Raw genomic sequence first — 18,237 nt, forward strand, 5'->3', positions numbered from 1 at the left:
TGGGACTGACTTTGTCTTTGTGTTTTCACCAGAAGTGGTCAGAGTATTCATTCCATTACCCAAAATTCTTTCAAACCTTCTTTCATTTTTATGCTTTCCTTTTCTTTTCTCTTTGAGTTAATGTTTTTTTGAGCAATCATTTATTCTAGTTTCTACTTCTTTAAAGGGGATTAATAACCCAACTCTTCTTTCTATCTCTTATAAGTTACTAATTGTCTATAAATGTTGACATTATAAATCCAAACTAAACAGACTTGGAATATTAATTGATTAGTTTATGGGTTGGGCTACTCATTTTCTTCATGTATGAGGCAAAGATCCATAAAGGCATCGCTTCGGCCTATTCTGACCAATTGCAAAAGTATAGATTGATTTCCTCATTTATAGACATTTTTTTCGACCAATTTTTTTGAAACCCACATTTATAGACATGGAATCAAGCAATATAGAAGGTTGAATGTTCCTACTGATCATATCATGCTTTTATCTGACTCGATCTCTTATTATATTTTATGTTGTATTATCTTAACTAAGGAATATTTTCTTCATACATACCACAGAGAAATATTATCTTAATTAAATGTTTAAAGAGTCAAATTACCTAACAATAATGCTACACCTTGTTGATTGAGTAACTACTAGTTTTTAACTCGTGCCTTGCACGGGGAATTTAATTTTAGATTTTTTTTTTTAATTTTTGTTAATCAATTAATATCTTTTTTATTTATTCTATATAGGTATTTGGTTTATTTTTCGTTTTTTGCACATTTGTGATGTAGGTTTTTTTTTGCAAAGTAATGTGTTTAAGGGCCGAAAGCACATTTAAATTGACGTATGCACGAAGATTTGCAAACATAAAACGATTTATTGAATATTTTACTAACATGGTCAATATATGAAACACAAATGTCAAAATGTTTTAAAGTTACCACCGAGGTCAATTTACCAAAAAAAAACACATTGTCAACGTGGGTAAAGACATAAAAGTGAAAGTTTAGCACATAGGCTCTTTATTTGTAAGAGAAAATGCTACTAATTCTTTGAAAACTTTATCTTTTTGAACATTTTTGCATCGTTACTTCCAACAACTTATGTTATGGATTCATCGTCTGAACGATGTTTAATAAATGTGTTTGAGTCTTCAATTATAGGTGGAGGTTTGTTTCGTTTAACATTTTTAGTGATTGTCTGCAAAACAAACATATTTTGCAATAGTGATGACCAATGTCTAAAACAAACATATTTGACAATAGTGATGACCAATACCTCAATCAGAGATTTTACATTTGAATCGGAAATATCAAAATTCATTATGTAGATATAAATAATCATTATTTAGCAATAAGAGTTTAAAATTTTACCTTTGTTTTGAATTTTGAAATTATTTGTGGGTCCTTGCAAATTTTCAAGACGTTAAATGCTGATTTAAACCACCTTCCGCATCTATCATTCCCTTCAACCTTGAAAAGAAATTCCTTGTGCACTAAATCTACAATTTCTTGTGGGGTTCCTAGCTGAGTAGATATATGACAGCAAGGCTTTTAGGATAAGCTACTGGGTATGTAGTCTGCATAAATAGAATACATATTTTGGCTGGGGTTAAATTGAAATGCATTTGGCAGGGAAAATTAGGAAGTATAGGGAGAATTTGCATGCTCTATCCCTTGTACTTTATCTTTTTGTCTCTTAACTCTTGATGTATTGGGTTGAAGTATCCCTTGTACTTCTATTTAATACATTTCTTTGCCTTCAAAAAAAAAATTTCTTGTGGGGATCTTCCATGTTCCCGATCTACATTGAATTTAAATTAAAATGAAAAAATTAATATATTATGAATTAAGTGAGCAATGAAAATATACTTTTTTTTGACATGACTATGTTTACCTTTTCCCTTTTTTCCAATATCTCGTAGCCTTTTTTGTTCATCAGATAACAACCTTCCCGATAAAAAACGGTAAACGTTGCAGATCCAGTATCATCAGCAACATTAATCTTTCAATCACAACGTTCATTACTTGAGTATGAACGACGTCACACTCAAATAATCTGCGAAGAAACAAAAATTATGTTGTTATTTGTCATCTAAATTTGTTCAAAGTAATATGAAATCCACAGTACATACATACCATTCTCTGTAGGACACTACTTGTGGAATGTCAGGATTGAACATTACTTTAGTGCAAGTTAACCCAGCAGTTAGTTTATATTCCCCTGGAAAAAAAATTAGCGATCGATTGTAAGTTTAAGTTTGAACATGTTGATTTATTATATAGAAGTTTATGTTTGTTTGTTGCTCAAAATAATTAAATGTACCTTGATGAATTGTTACAACTTCCAACAATATGATAATAACAACATGTTTGTGGTCTTTTGAATTTAGAAGTGCATCCAATTCATCGACAAATTGGCCGTATAAAAAACATTTAATTTTTTTGCTGGAAAAAAAATTAAATAAAAGTTGTTAACTTTCTTTCGTAGGAATTTATAGAAATTAATAATACTAATTTTTTATTGATAAAAGCAAATTTGCCCTTGAGATTCAATTTCAATGTCTCTGCTCTGCATATGGACTCGGTTCCGCTCAAATTCGTTGTAATATCCGACGTGCGTTACTTCTTCCATAACATCTGTTTAATGGTAATGTCAATACATGGAAGTGTTGATGTATTTGAAGTTATTTAAATGAAGGTATTTAAATACCAACTAAGAACCACTCATCAAAGTCAGGATTTAGAATTTCATGTACGTTGTCAAATATCAGATCACGCATAGGAAACACATCTTTATTATATCGAACCATCCTTGTCCTACTTTGCAAGTGTATCTTGTAGATATGCCTAGATGCACTAAGACCTCGGAATTTATGCCATACCCAGAAATATTCAAAACGCTATACCAAACCTTTCGTGATTCTGTTGGCAAAACGTTCATGAAGGTTACGCGTACACTCTGCATGGATTGTTTGACCCTAGAAATGAAGGAGTTACATATGAATTTATGTCCGTGAATTAAATTAAAATACAATTACATATTTAATAATAGCGAAATTGTTTCTGGTTTACATACCTCTCGATCCATCAACAACAGATTATAGAACGAACCGTCGTATCCTTCCTCATCTTCTTCCTCCTCTTCTTCAGCAAACCACACCCTTATTACTCGAACGACAATAGTCCAATCATGTGCTAAAGGAGTTAGTTGGTCAAGTAGACTATAGTTCGGATTCATGATGCATGGAAGTTTTGGAGATGAAAACTAACGTTGTTGATTTGGGCCTGAACTTGTGTATCAAAGGAGTTGTATACTAAAGTATATATATAGGCAGATAGGCTTATTTCTCTTTTGTGATTCCTAATTGATTTTTTTTTTGTTGAAGCTCGAATTTTTATTAGTATAATTTGAAAAATTTTAAAAATTTAATGCGTTATTCAATTTTTTACTTGATTCCGAATTTTTCATTTTTGTATGTAGGTTTTATTTACTTAACTAACGCACATAATTTTGTATAATTAATGTATATAATCAAGTAATTGTAATTAAGGAATTATTACTAAGTTGTTGCTTGATTTTTTAAAAATAAATCGATGTAATTAATGTACTTAATTGTGATGGATGAATTTTAAAATTAAATAATGTTATGATTTTTTTTAATTCTAATTTAAAAGTATTTTTATTCGACTTTCCTAAATAGCAGTCAACGGTTTTAAGAAAAGATATTTTTAAGAAATATTTGTTAAAAATAATTGAATGTAATTAATAAAGTTAGACTATTTTGTTATTTTGAATTTAATGTACTTTATCGCGTTATTAATGCAATAAAATTGGTATATTTTTAATAAATATGGGTTTTTTTACGCATTAAAGGTTGAAAAATACCTTTATTTTTTTAAATGCTAAATATTATAAATGTGTTTGATTATATATTGACTAAAAGTTAATGCAGAAAAAAATCATTAAACGCGTGACTAAAATTTGACTAATCACATTTGACTAATTTATGAAAATTTGTGATGCCTTATAAATTTTACCGTCATACAAATTTCATAAAATTCAGAATTTATTTAGGTTGTGAATTTGATAACTTCGAAAAAATCAACATCCGAGAAACATGTAAATTCTTTTAGAGACTTCCCATTATACTGAAGATGCTTGTCAATGTAATTAATTCAATGTAACTACTTAATAATGCAGTAAATTTGTAACAAATGATCGGAATTAATATTATTACGCATTAAAACGAACGTCAATTTTTTTTTACAGTTAACGACCTTCTTGAATGTAAGTGAACGTAATTTTGTTTGGTTCCACATTTTTTCTTGAAACTGGTTACAAAATTGATTGTAATGTAACTACAATAATGTTGTTTTCCTTTTTAATAAACAATAGTAAAAAACATTCATGAATTAAAATAATTTTTTGTTTCTATAAATTAAAGTTTGATAAAGACCTTGATTTAACATTTTGAATTTTAAAAATAGGAAATGCGTGTTATTATTAATTAACTAAAATTTGATATAGAAAAAATCTTTAAATGCGTGACTATGTATTGTTTTTATAAAAAAATGATTGAGCTATACTAATCATTGTTTTTATCAATGTCTAAAAATAAAATAAAAAAAGAAAAATAGTCCAAGTTCGTGTGATGCAGCCCTTAAGAAACAAAACAGATCGTCATAATAGTACTGACAAAGGAATTAGGTTTATCATAGTGAAGAACAGAAACAAAGTTCATCAAAATTTCACTTCAACTCAAATGCTAAATTTGTTGGAATTTATGAAGACAATTGGGTCTTCATTCTGTTAAGGTGAAGACATTGATCTGGGAGCGTTACTTCACCATTAAATCTTCTTCAAATAGCTGCTCGATAAAAAATTCTGGTTGGACCAAATATTGCAGCTATTTATATGTGAGTAGTGCCTACATCGGTGAACAACACATATTTTATAAATTAAGAAATAACTAAATAGTAAATTTGAAAACACTAATTTGGCAATGAAAAATTGTATACACAACATACCTAGGTGCGTCTTTACTTTCCCAAGCGGAATCAAAACCACTACTCTGTGTGCACGACCAGTGGAGACGAAATCAATGTATTCGTCTACAAAGTTCCTTATCAAAGCACATTTTATTTTGGCTCTACAAAATCAAATAATGAAATAAATTAGACTTTTCGGTCTAAAAAAAAAGATTGAAATTATTTTCACATCTAGGCCAATACGGTTACTCTACTGCAGAAAGCTCAAATTGAACAATCTTCTCGACATTTCCGTGAACATTGTATTCTTTAACTCTTCCAACTTTAGTTAAAACTCCAATCACATCTATAATTTTTAAAAATCAGAAAAATATAGAATAAATGTAAACATAAAAGAAAAAAAGAATTAACAAAGTCTCATCGATTAAACAATTGTAGCCGACATCTAGGTTTAGGACATCGGGTAATCGGATAAAAGAGTAGGGTGAGCGACTTATGGGAAAATCATTAATTTGATGGAACCAAGTATCATCCCGGAAGTTGAGTTAAATTCCATAAAGCATTTAATGTCTTTTATGATTTTATATAAGGAAATTAATATAATTAAGTAATTTATATAAGGAAATTGAAGGAAATAAATAATTAATTTTGAAAATTAATTTCCTTACATAACACTTAGCTACCGAATTTAAAAAGTTTTTAAATATTTTTATCTTTTTTTATAATTTAAAATTTGAAATTATTTTACAACCAAGGAAAAGGGGATTCATGTCATTAATTTTTTTATATAAGGAAATCGATAATTTAATACGTAATTAATTATTTAAATGTTTTTTTCCAGTTTGAAAATGAAAATTATTTTAAAAGAAAGAAAATGTATTTCACGTAATTAAATGTTTTATATAAGGAAATAGAAGGAATTAATCAATTAATTTTGAATAATATTTTCCTTAAATAAATAGTAAATACATTAAAATTTATTTAATTATTTTATATTTCCTTATTTAAAAAAAAAAGAAAATAGAATTTATTTCATAAAGCATTTAATTTATTTTATGATTTTAAATAAGGAAATTAATATATTTAAGTGTTTTATATAAGGAAATAGAAGGAAATAAATAATTCGAAAATATTTTCATAAATAAACAGTCAATGCATTAAAATTTATTTAATTATTTTAAATTTCCTTATTAAAAAAAACGAAAATAGCATTTATTCCATAAAGCATTTAATGTTTTTTTATGATTTTAAATAAGGAAATTAATAAAATTAAAGGTTTATATAATGAAATTGAAGGAAATAAATAAATAATTTCGAAAATATTTTTCATAAATAAATAGTTAATGCATTAAAATTTATTTAATTATTTTAAATTTCCTTATTAAAAAAAACGAAAATAACATTTATTTCATAAAGCATTTAATGTCTTTTATAATTTTAAATAAATAAATTATTATTATTGAGTGGTTTATATAAGGAAATTGAAGGAAATAAATAATTAATTTTGAAAATATTTTTCTAAAATAAATAGTCAAGGCATTAAATTTTATTTAATTTTTTAAAATTTCCTTATTTAAGAAAAAACGAAAATAGCATTTATTCCATAATGCATTTAATGTCTTTTATGATTTTAAATAAGAAAATTTATATAATAAAGTGGTTTATATAAGGAATTGAAGAAAATAATTAATTAATTTCCAAAATATTTTCCTTAAATAAATAGTCAATGCATTAAAATTTACTTAATTATTTTGAATTTCCTTATTTAAAAAAAAACGAAAATAGAATTTATTTCATCAAACATTTAATGTCTTTTATAATGTTAAATTAGGAAATTAATATAATTAAGTAGTTTATATACGGAAATTGAAGGAAATAAATAATTAATTTCGAAAGTATTCCCTTAAATAAATAGTCAATGCATTAAAATTTATTTAATTATTTTGAATTTCCTTATTTAAAAAAAACGAAAATAGCATTTATTCCATAAAACATTTAATGTCTTTTATGATTTTAAATAAAGAAATTATTATAATTAAGTGGTTTATATAAGAGAATTGAAGGAAATAAATAATTTATTTCGAAAATATTTGTCTTAAATAAATAGTCAATGCATTAAAATTTATTTAATTATTTTAAATTTTCTTATTTAAAAAAACTGAAAATAGCATTTATTCCATAAAGCATTTAATGTTTTTTATGATTTTAAATAAGGAAATTAATAAAATTATGTGGTTTATATAAGAAAATTGAAAAAATAAATAATTAATTTCGAAAATATTTTCCTTGAATAAATAGTCAATGCATTAAAATTTATTTAATTATTTTAAATTTCCTTGTTTAAAAAATACGAAAATAGCATTTATTCCATAAGACATTTAATGTCTTTATGATTTTAAATAAGGAAATTAATATAATTAAGTGGTTTATATAAGGAAATTGAAGGAAATAAATAATTAATTTTAAAAAGTAATTAATTTTTTTACCTTTTCTTATCATTTTAAAATTTGAAATTATTTTAAAACCAAGGAAAATGGGATTCTCGTAATTAATTATTTAAATGATTTTTTTATCTTTAAAATGGAACTTATTTCAAAAGGTTTTTTTTTTTAAAAAAAATCGTATAAAGGAATAATTTGGCATGAATGATATTGATATTAGACTAACTTAAATTGGCTATTAAAAATAATTTTTATTTTTAAAAATGTATGGTAAAAAAGTGTTTTTGCTATTTGACTAAAGTTCTTTTTTATATATAATCTTGTTTGGATCTTGACCCCAAAAGGATGACAAAGAAAAGAAGCACCATTGAGCATATATGGGTATGTTATTATTATAAATCGCTGATGAATGCAAAATTGTCAAATATATCAAGCTTGATTCAGCCCACAAGACAAAGTGATGAAGTCAAGGAAAAAAATTGTACGTGTAAAACAAAAGAAAAACAAAGTAAATCATGAGAACAATTTCAGAATGAAAAAAATAACAATTAATCTTGAATTTTATTTGATAAATAAAGTAAATCATGAGAACAATCATCTCATGTAGATTGAGAAAAACAAAACCACGAAAGATACCCAAGACAAAACAACTGATTAAATTTTGGAATGAATAACAACTAACTAAATATTTCCATACACCACCTTAACTTCAATAATTTTATTTGTTATTCTTTCAAACCTAAAACAAACTATGTCACCGCCTCTAATTTCCATTAATTTGAGGAACACTCACGGGATCAACAATAATCATATACCCTTGATCCATATCCGTGAAATTGTTATTTTCAGCGTCTATAGGTCTAATGACATCATAATCTTGTAAAAAAAATTGTTGAAAGGGAATGAAGAGAATAACATATTAGGGTTAGTAAAACATGAATTTTGAAGGAATGAGATTAGATTACAATAACACACATCAAAAACATAAAAAATTGATTTCACATGAGAAGCGATTTTATCCACATTTTAAACCTACACCTTGTTGATTGAGTAACTATTAGCTCACGTTTCATATTTTATGCAAATCATTTTGGTATAAATGTACAATTTGTACCAATCCAAGAGAGATGGTACAATACAATCAGAAAATAGAAACAAAATTCATCCGATCCCGCCATTAATCAATCAATGCTCTATTATTCTAATGTTAAATGTCTGGCATATCTCAGACATGCACCGCAATATACACCACGCGCTAGTAGACACGTACAATCCATTTATCCTACGTGGCACCTACCCATTGGCTAGTACTCATCACAGTTTGACCATTAGCAGCAAGTGATCTTCAAAGCCTAAATTAGCAAGTGGTTCAAAAGGTTCTTGTTTTTGAATTTTCTCTCTGAACAACGGCTACTACACACTACACACTGCACACTTTTCATTAAAATTGTCCTTTTCACCATCTTCATAAAATATTGGACTAAATCAAAAGCACCCTCTTTCTCTTTTTAGTTTTTTCATGCTTCAAATTATTATTATTGTTTCCATTTTTCAGTTCAAATATCAAAGTTCAACAAACTATGGTAAGGTAAACAAAACCCTATTGTCCTATTGTGTTTTGTTGTGTGTTGGGTCTACATTGTCATGAGAAACCCTCAAACTTCACTTTACCCACTGGAATCATCATCACTCTAACACTCACTCTCTCAGTGTGTGGAGCCACTCACTGGTTTCATTTCCACCCATACACCTTCAAAATTCAAACCACCCATTTCAGAAACTAGGAAAATGGAAAAGGGTTTTCCAATCTGGGTTTTCATACTGATTTTCACTACAGTTTTCACCCCTTCCTCTCTTGCTCTCACCCAGGATGGTAAGAAACATGAACCCCTTTTTCCTTTTTCAGCTTCAAACCCTCTTCTATATTGTGTTCAACAGTTTTTACTATTTTCTTTGTTTATTTTGGTAGAATAGCTGTGTTCTTAGTAGTTACTAGTTTCAACTTTCAACTTGAAGCAATTTTTGTTCATCTTTTAGGTCTGACATTGTTGGAAATCAAGGGTGCTTTGAATGACACTAAGAATGTTCTCAGCAACTGGCAAGAGTTTGATGAGTCTCCTTGTGCTTGGACTGGCATCACTTGTCATCCCGGCGATGGCGAACAAAGAGTTCGCTCAATGTATGCAAAAACAGCACATCCTCTTCATTCTATTGCATTTTCCCACTTTTCCTAGCTGAGTTTGACACTTTTTGTGTTCTGTTCTTCAGTAATTTGCCATACTCGCAACTCGGAGGCATTATATCTCCCAGCATTGGTAAACTCAGCAGGCTCCAGAGATTGTAAGTACAATATGTTCCTCTCAGCATTGGTAGACTTTAGGGTTTACATTCCTGAGTTATGTATGACATTGTTAATTTTATAATTCAATGGCTTGCAATGAATCAGGGCACTTCATCAGAACAGCTTGCATGGAATTATTCCCAATGAAATTACCAATTGCACTGAGCTAAGAGCTCTGTAAGTGAAATATTTCACTTTCCTTTTCTAGAAATTTGTCATGTCCATTCCCTAAATGTTCACTCTTTTTATGTCATTCTATTGAAAGGTACTTGAGGGCTAATTATTTCCAAGGAGGCATACCATCAGATATTGGAAACCTTCCATTTTTAAATATACTGTGAGTCCCCTCTCTTTGTTTTTGTCATGAATTCTTCATAGTTCATAATGCTTTCAACCAGTTTCAAGTATTTGGTTGCTGTGGACTTATTCTTGTTCTGGTTTCAGTTAGACCAGGATACTTTTTGTTTCTAATTGCATTTTATATTTCAATTTAGTATTTTAATAATAAGTTTAAACACAGGGATTTGTCAAGCAACTCATTCAAAGGTGCTATACCTTCTTCTCTTGGTCGTCTCCCACATTTGCAAGTTCTGTAAGTCTATTTAGCCTATAGCTTCGTGGGATGATGATTTTGATAACTTAATATTTCAGTTTATGCTGATCCTCTTAATCTTAGGAACTTGTCTACCAATTTCTTTTCTGGAGAAATCCCTGACATTGGAGTACTAAGCACCTTCCAGAAGAACTCGTATGTACTCTTGCCTTTGAAAGCTACATTGTAGCCTTTAAGCCAAACAGTTTAGAATTCAATGAGATTTTGTAATAATAATGATTAAATTTATTCTCTTGCGTGATATGTTCGAAAGCTTGAATTGAAGTCCGTGATTCTTTAATTATTAAATCATAAGAGTCAGATATAATAGTGCATATTTTGTTATAAATTATCTGAATGCTCAAGTTTGTGGATCAAATTGCCTCATATTTGATTTCTCAACATGTTACGCTTTATAATTCCTAGTTCCGACATGTAAGGAAATTGAAAATAATGCAAGTTGTGCTTTGTTAAATTTATTGCCTCTATAATGTTAGCTGTGATTGCGGACAGTAATTAGTTGCTCTGATTGAATTGTGGATGGTGAAAAATCGCTTTATATCAGCATTGTACTTGTTTAGTTTTCTCCTCCCCACACCCCCAAACAATATTGTTTGGATTGTCATTGTACTGTTTTGCTTGCTATTTAGGTTATGTATTTGTCCCATGAATGGTTTCATTGTCTCTTTATACTGCAATTTATAGATTAATTTCATATGAATAGGTTTATTGGCAATTTAGACCTTTGTGGGCGGCAAATCCAGAAACCATGTCGGACATCATTTGGTTTCCCTGTAGTGATACCACATGCTGAAAGTGATGAAGCTGCAGGCAAGTCAAATCTTTGAATTTAATTTCTAAACACTATCATTAGGTTTTAAGTTTTAACTGGTTTACATTTGAGTTCAGATTTGCATGATAACTATGAACATTTAAATAAATGCAGTCCCTACCAAAAGATCTTCTTCACATTACATGAAGGTGGTGCTAATTGGTGCCATGACAACTTTGGGACTTTTACTCCTTGTAACCCTCTCATTCCTCTGGATCCGTTTATTGTCGAAGAAGGAAAGAGCTGTTATGAGATACACAGATGTCAAGAAACAAGTTGATCCAGAAGCAAGTAAGAATTGTGATGTTTCAGTACCAAGCTCCTCTCATTAATAGTAGATGTTCATTTTTAAGCAAATGCTAACCTAATCTTTTAACAGGCACAAAACTTATTACATTCCATGGTGATCTTCCATACACGTCATCTGAAATCATAGAAAAACTGGAGTCCCTTGAAGAAGAGGATATAGTGGGGTCGGGAGGATTTGGTACTGTTTACCGAATGGTGATGAATGATTGCGGTACATTTGCTGTTAAGAGGATTGACAGAAGTCGTGAAGGGTGTGATCAAGTGTTTGAAAGAGAACTTGAGATCTTGGGTAGCATCAAGCACATAAATTTAGTAAACCTACGCGGTTACTGCAGGCTCCCTTCTGCAAGGCTACTTATCTATGATTATTTGGCCATAGGAAGCTTAGATGATCTCTTGCACGGTATGATTCATTTTGTATGCACTGAACTATGCATAACTTCTTTTGTGAAAGATCGTACAATAATGCAGAGTTGGAAATCATAGGCTGTCCTTTTGGTGTATTCTCAATCCACTAAGCTTTATCATCTCAGTGAAAAAGAGCTTAGCAACACAAACTATTAGCAAGTATGCTAGGAGTAGCACTTATGTAAAGCCACATAAATGTTTTAAATTTGTAGTGTCATTTGTTAATGTTCCCAAAGCTAGAAGTCAATGACCCAATGGTCCTACTGCTTCTATTGCATTTTTATGATCACACTTCTTTTAGTTGTTCAATTCTCTAATTTTTTTTCATTAATCCCTTGCTACCAGAAAATACGGAACAACCACTGAATTGGAATGATCGCCTAAATATAGCCCTTGGTTCTGCCAGGGGTTTGGCATACTTGCACCATGAATGCTGCCCGAAAATTGTGCATCGTGACATAAAATCCAGCAACATCCTTCTAAATGAAAACATGGAGCCTCATATCTCTGATTTTGGTCTTGCAAAGCTATTGGTTGATGAAGATGCCCATGTTACAACAGTGGTTGCTGGCACATTTGGATATTTGGCACCAGGTATGTAATTAGTAGTTCTAGATACTAGCTGGTGACCTGGTTATATAGAGTTGTGTTACATACATACATAAATACACGCTAGTTGCTTGTTACCTCATTGAAATATGCTAAAAAGAGTTTGATAATGTCTCAATGAATCAATTTCCTGGACATAAATGCGAAGATAAATGATTTATGTCAATAACTGTAGCTGAATTGTTGTACCTTATACCAACTTGATGGACATAAAAATTGAGTACCTTATACCAACTCTTAGAAATTTCAGTGACAGTATTGAAATCTGCAAGAAAAAGTGACTATAAGATATGTTTGATGTTCAAGTTTGAACTTTAAACTTTGATGAGGTAAACTTTGATGAGGCCCCGTGATTTACTTTTCTTCTCCCAAGTGCATAGATAAATAATTATACGGTTATACCAAAATTTTGTAGCCTTGATATGCATCTTGTTCCAAAAATGTAAATATCATCAGTTTGACTGAGATCTTTACCAGTGATAAAGATATATAAGAGTTGCTACATGTAATTTTGTGAACTGGTTTCGAAATGTCATGAAGCTATTTAGTGAAGACGACACATGAATGATATTATATTATACTTCTAAGTTCTAACGTGACACCTCACACAAGAGTCCATTGGCCTTGAAAGGTGAACAATGCACATTCCTTTTGCATAGATTCAACTTTTTATTAGAATAATTGGGGCAAATAAAGACCTTGATATCATGTCATGAACCAACTATCCCAATAGCTTAAGTTACTGGGTGAAGCATATATGAATGATTTTATATTATACTTCTAACACGAAATACCTCTGGAAACAACTAAATGATTGAATGTTTAATTTGTATTCATGAACCAGAGTATCTACAAAGTGGGAGAGCCACTGAGAAGTCAGATGTATATAGCTTTGGAGTTCTATTGCTGGAACTTGTGACTGGAAAGAGGCCTACAGATCCTTCCTTTGCGAATAGAGGTTTAAATGTTGTTGGCTGGGTAAGTTTTCTATGCACATTTGTTTGCTCATGAAGTTTTTCAAACTCAATGGACTAAAGTTTGAGCAATTTATTTGCAGATGAACACATTACAGAAGGAAAACAGATTGGAAGACGTGGTAGACAGAAGATGCACTGATGCAGATGCAGGAACTCTTGAAGTGATTCTTGAGCTAGCAGCAAGGTGCACAGATGCAAATGCAGATGACCGTCCATCCATGAACCAAGTGTTACAGTTGCTGGAACAAGAAGTCATGTCTCCTTGCCCAAGTGATTTTTACGAGTCTCATTCAGATCACAGCTAATTGTTCAAGTAATCCCGGTTGAACATTGAAGTCATGTCTTCTACTACTACCTAACTGTTTTGTTAGTGTTCTTGCCCCTTTTTCTGTCCCTGTAGAGATCATTCTGGTAGCAAGTACGCAACAACATCCATTTGTGAATAGATTTTGTCAACCCCTTGTTCTCACCATCTGCTGCTGGTGGCTTGAACAAACCCAAAATGGGGGATATGGACATTGCAGTGGTTTTTTGGTATTTGGAATGACCTCCATTCATGCTATGAAATGTCATCACTGTCTGATTCAAAACTATGTGTTATTAGGTTTCATGCCACGTTAGTTTATTGTGAAGCTCAATTAGTTTGTGCATGGTGATTGCTAGTGCTCCACAGCGCGATTTTCTTCCATTTTTCTTAGTTATGTATGAGTTTTGTTAGGAAGGATAATAATCAAAATGGGCTTTTGGCACAAGATGACGCAGGGCCCAGGGTATGGAAGGTGTATTCTAGAAGGGGACAAAGGGAATCTACTGATAACTAACTTTCTTCCTAACAGAATTAGCATTAGGCAGAGAGAGAAAGGGAGCCAATGATTGTATTTAGATTTGGTATAAGAAGGTAGTTAGAGGGGGGTTGAGAGGTATCTTTTGCATAGCTGTATTCTGTATTAGAGGGGGGTTGAGAGGGGAGCCACGCTCTGGTCAGAAAGGGATCCATTCCTCTTCTCTGTAATTCTCCAAAGTTCTATAATAAACAATCAATCGATTCTCTGCTTATTTACCTTATTTTCTGAACTGTTTCATTGTTGGACAAATTGTTTCCTAACAATTTGGTCCGACCTGCCGGATCTGCTTCATCGGGATCAGTGGATGCCACCCAAGAAAACCACCAGGGTTGCAGTCACTCAAATGGAGGCCAAAATCGACGCAATGGAGAGTGAGCTAGCGGCGATCCGCACCGCACTTGCGGCGGTGACAACAGCAATGAAGGATCTACCCACGACGCTGGGGACGATGGTCGAGAAGGCGGTAGGGAAGTCTGTCGGCATTGATGTAGATTCCGGCGATGCTAGGCCGGAGCGTGAACCTAGGGAAAAGACTCCGGAATCGGTGGGTCTGAGGGAGTCTGGATCGGATCAACCGGTGCTGCAAGGAGAGGCTCTCAACGAATTTCGCCAATCGGTCAAGAAAGTTGAACTTCCGATGTTCGATGGGAAAGACCTGGCGGGGTGGATCTCTCGCGCGGAGATCTATTTCAAGGTGCAAGAAACTTCACCGGAAGTCAAGGTGAGTTTAGCTCAGCTGAGCATGGAGGGTGGAACCATACATTTTTACAACTCACTCCTTGCAACTGAGGAGGAGCTGACCTGGGAACGGTTTCGCGACGCACTGTTGGAGCGTTATGGTGGGAATGGCGACGGCGACGTCTACGAACAACTTTCGGAGCTCCGTCAGCAAGGAACCGTTGAAGAGTATATCACGGATTTTGAGTACCTCACTGCTCAGATTCCCAAGCTTCCAGAGAAACAATACCAAGGGTATTTCCTGCATGGGTTGAAGGAGGAAATCAGGGGCAAGGTGCGCAGCTTGGTAGCCATGGGCGGTGTGAACCGAGCTCGTCTTTTGGTGGTGACGCGTGCAGTAGAGAAGGAGGTGAAAGGAGATGGGGTTGCGGGTCAGGCCAGAGCAAACCGCTTTGGGGGAAACGGATCCAGATCCGGGTTCAGTGGAGCAACCAAGGGCAATGGTACGGAGTGGATATGGGTCAAGGGGAATAAGGAAACGGGCCAAACTGTCAACAGGCCAAACTCAAATCCTCGAGGCGACCAAACAAAAAACACAGGAGACATTCGACGAGCTGGGCCAAGGGATCGAGGCTTTAATCATTTGTCTTATCCTCAGTTGATGGAGCGTAGGCAAAAAGGGTTATGTTTTAAGTGTGGTGGGCCGTATCACCGAAATCATGTGTGCCCCGATAAGCATCTCCGACTACTCATTCTCGAGGAAGACGGTGAAGAGCTTGATGAGAGCAAGATGCTGGCAATGGAAGTTAACGAAGACGAGGAAGAGACACAAGGAGAGCTCAGCTTGATGAGCTTATGTGAGTTGGGCATGAAAACCGGAGGAATTCCGCGGACGATGAAGCTCAGAGGAACCATTAACGGAGTACCGGTGGTCGTGCTTGAGGACAGCGGTGCTACCCACAACTTCGTGGATTGTTTTCTGGTACGCCGGTTAGGTTGGGAAGTGGTGGACACCCCACGTATGACGGTGAAGTTGGGCGATGGGTACAAATCCCAAGCTCAGGGGCGTTGTGCAGGTTTGAAGATCGAGATGGGGGAGTATCATCTTCGTTGTTCCCCGCAGTTGTTTGATCTTGGAGGACCTGACATTGTGTTGGGAATAGAGTGGCTCAAGACTCTGGGGGATACCATAGTGAATTGGGACACCCAATTGATGAGTTTCTGGAGCGACAAGAAGTGGATCACCTTGCAGGGGATGGATACTCGAGGGGAACATATGGAGGCCTTGCAGAGCATTACTGCTACCGGTGAGAGGAAACCGGGCCTGTTAGGAACCCGGAATGAAGAGAAGGCTGGCAAGCAGTTACCTGGAGAAATCAATTCGTCACAATTGGAAGAATTGGACAAACTACTGTACAGATTTGATGTGGTCTTTCAGGAAAAACAGGGTCTACCTCCGGGAAGAGGAAGGGAGCATTGTATCACCATCCAGGAAGGAAAAGGGCCTGTGAATGTGAGACCTTATCGATACCCACACCACCATAAAAATGAAATTGAGAAGCAAGTAAGAGAAATGTTGTCTGCTGGAATCATTAGGCAAAGTACAAGTGCCTATTCTAGTCCTGTAATCTTAGTAAAGAAGAAGGATCAGACATGGTGAATGTGCGTAGATTACAGGGCCCTAAATAGTGTGACAGTGCCAGACAAATTCCCTATTCCGGTGATTGAGGAACTTTTGGATGAGCTCCATGGTGCTGTGTTCTTTTCCAAACTCGATTTAAAATCGGGTTACCACCAAGTTCGGGTCAGGGAAGAAGATGTTCACAAAACGGCTTTTCGCACACACGAAGGGCACTACGAATACATGGTAATGCCTTTTGGGTTGATGAACGCTCCTTCGACGTTCCAAAGCCTCATGAATGAGGTCTTTCGTCCCATGTTAAGGCGCGGAGTGCTGGTATTTTTCGATGATATATTGGTTTATAGTAAAACTTGGAGCGACCATATGCTACACTTGGAGCGGGTTCTTGAGGTGCTGCAACACCATCAGCTCACAGCAAACAAGAAAAAATGTCAGTTTGCAACCAAGTTTGTGGAGTATTTGGGGCATTTAATTTCGGAGCAAGGCGTGGCAGTGGATCCCAATAAAGTTCTAAGTGTGAAATCATGGCCAGAACCAAAGAATGTGAAGGGAGTTCGTGGATTCTTGGGGCTTACCGGTTATTACCGGAAATTCATTCAGAACTATGGAAAAATTGCGAGGCCACTCACTGAACTCACCAAGAAGGATGCTTTTAATTGGGGAAAACAAGCTCAACAAGCTTTTGAGGATCTCAAAGAGAAGCTTACTACTGCCCCTGTCCTTGCGTTGCCTGATTTCTCCCAAGAATTTCGTTTGGAGTGTGATGCGTCGGGAATTGGCATCGGAGCAATTCTACTCTATGGCAAACACCCAATCGCATACTTCAGCAAAGCTCTAGGTCCAAGAAACTTAGCTAAATCTGCTTATGAGAAAGAACTAATGGCGGTAGCATTGGCAATCCAACATTGGCGGCCTTATTTGTTGGGCCGCAAATTTGTAGTTTCAACAGATCAAAGGAGCCTCAAAGAATTTCTGCACCAAAAGATTGTCACAGGGGATCAGCAGAATTGGGCCGCGAAATTATTGGGTTATAATTTTGAAATTATCTACAAACCAGGAAAGACTAATCAGGGAGCCGATGCCTTGTCTCGAATTGATGAAGCAGGGGAGTTGCGGCCACTGGTTTCTTATCCACTGTGGGAAGAGCAAGGGGTAATTGCTGACGAGAACCAAAAAGATCCCAAGTTGTGCCAGATAGTGAGTGAGGTAGCCCTAGATCCTCAAGCTCATCCTGGGTATCGAGTAGTACAGGGTACACTTCTGTATCAAGACCGTGTGGTAATCTCCAACAAATCATCTTTGATTCCTAAGCTGCTCGAAGAATTTCACACCACTCCACACGGTGGCCACTCCGGGTTCCTTCGCACCTATCGACGCATCGCAACAAATCTGTATTTGCGAGGGATGACGAAGACGATTCAGGAATTCGTTTAGGCGTGTGACGTGTGTCAACGCCACAAGTATTTGGCTTCATCTCCAGCGGGGCTTCTTCAGCCTCTACCAATTCCGGAGCGAGTGTGGGAAGATATTTCGCTCAACTTCATTATAGGGTTGCCAAGGTCTAGGGGATTCGAAGCCATCTTC

At 34.0% G+C, this 18,237-nt stretch overlaps 2 protein-coding genes across 2 annotated transcripts; both read left to right on the forward strand.

The window, feature by feature from the left end:
- Positions 1-8,997: 8,997 nt before the first annotated feature.
- Positions 8,998-14,535, forward strand: LOC130714939 (LRR receptor-like serine/threonine-protein kinase FEI 1). The gene is made up of 13 exons (XM_057564921.1): positions 8,998-9,293; positions 9,458-9,599; positions 9,689-9,760; positions 9,867-9,938; positions 10,027-10,098; positions 10,282-10,353; positions 10,438-10,509; positions 11,078-11,184; positions 11,300-11,476; positions 11,565-11,897; positions 12,248-12,496; positions 13,356-13,489; positions 13,569-14,535. Exons 1-13 carry the CDS (start codon positions 9,209-9,211, stop codon positions 13,791-13,793), a joined length of 1,812 nt encoding a protein of 603 aa, XP_057420904.1. The 5' UTR covers positions 8,998-9,208; the 3' UTR covers positions 13,794-14,535.
- A 162-nt stretch (positions 14,536-14,697) lies between these two features.
- On the forward strand, positions 14,698-16,671 carry LOC130713055 (uncharacterized). The gene has a single exon (XM_057562857.1). It carries the CDS (start codon positions 14,698-14,700, stop codon positions 16,669-16,671), a length of 1,974 nt encoding a protein of 657 aa, XP_057418840.1.
- Positions 16,672-18,237: the final 1,566 nt, after the last annotated feature.

This window comes from Lotus japonicus, chromosome 4 (genome assembly GCF_012489685.1).
Source record: "Lotus japonicus ecotype B-129 chromosome 4, LjGifu_v1.2".
Lineage (NCBI taxonomy): Eukaryota > Viridiplantae > Streptophyta > Magnoliopsida > Fabales > Fabaceae > Lotus > Lotus japonicus.

Bases quoted from the DNA above. Each gene is read 5' to 3' on its own strand.
- LOC130714939 (XM_057564921.1), top strand. From the start codon at position 9,209: ATGGAAAAGGGTTTTCCAATCTGGGTTTTCATACTGATTTTCACTACA. The intron at 11,477-11,564 runs GTAAGAATTGTG...ATCTTTTAACAG, and splicing joins ACAAGTTGATCCAGAAGCAA to GCACAAAACTTATTACATTC. The intron at 12,497-13,355 runs GTATGTAATTAG...TTCATGAACCAG, and splicing joins ATTTGGATATTTGGCACCAG to AGTATCTACAAAGTGGGAGA.
- LOC130713055 (XM_057562857.1), top strand. From the start codon at position 14,698: ATGGAGAGTGAGCTAGCGGCGATCCGCACCGCACTTGCGGCGGTGACA.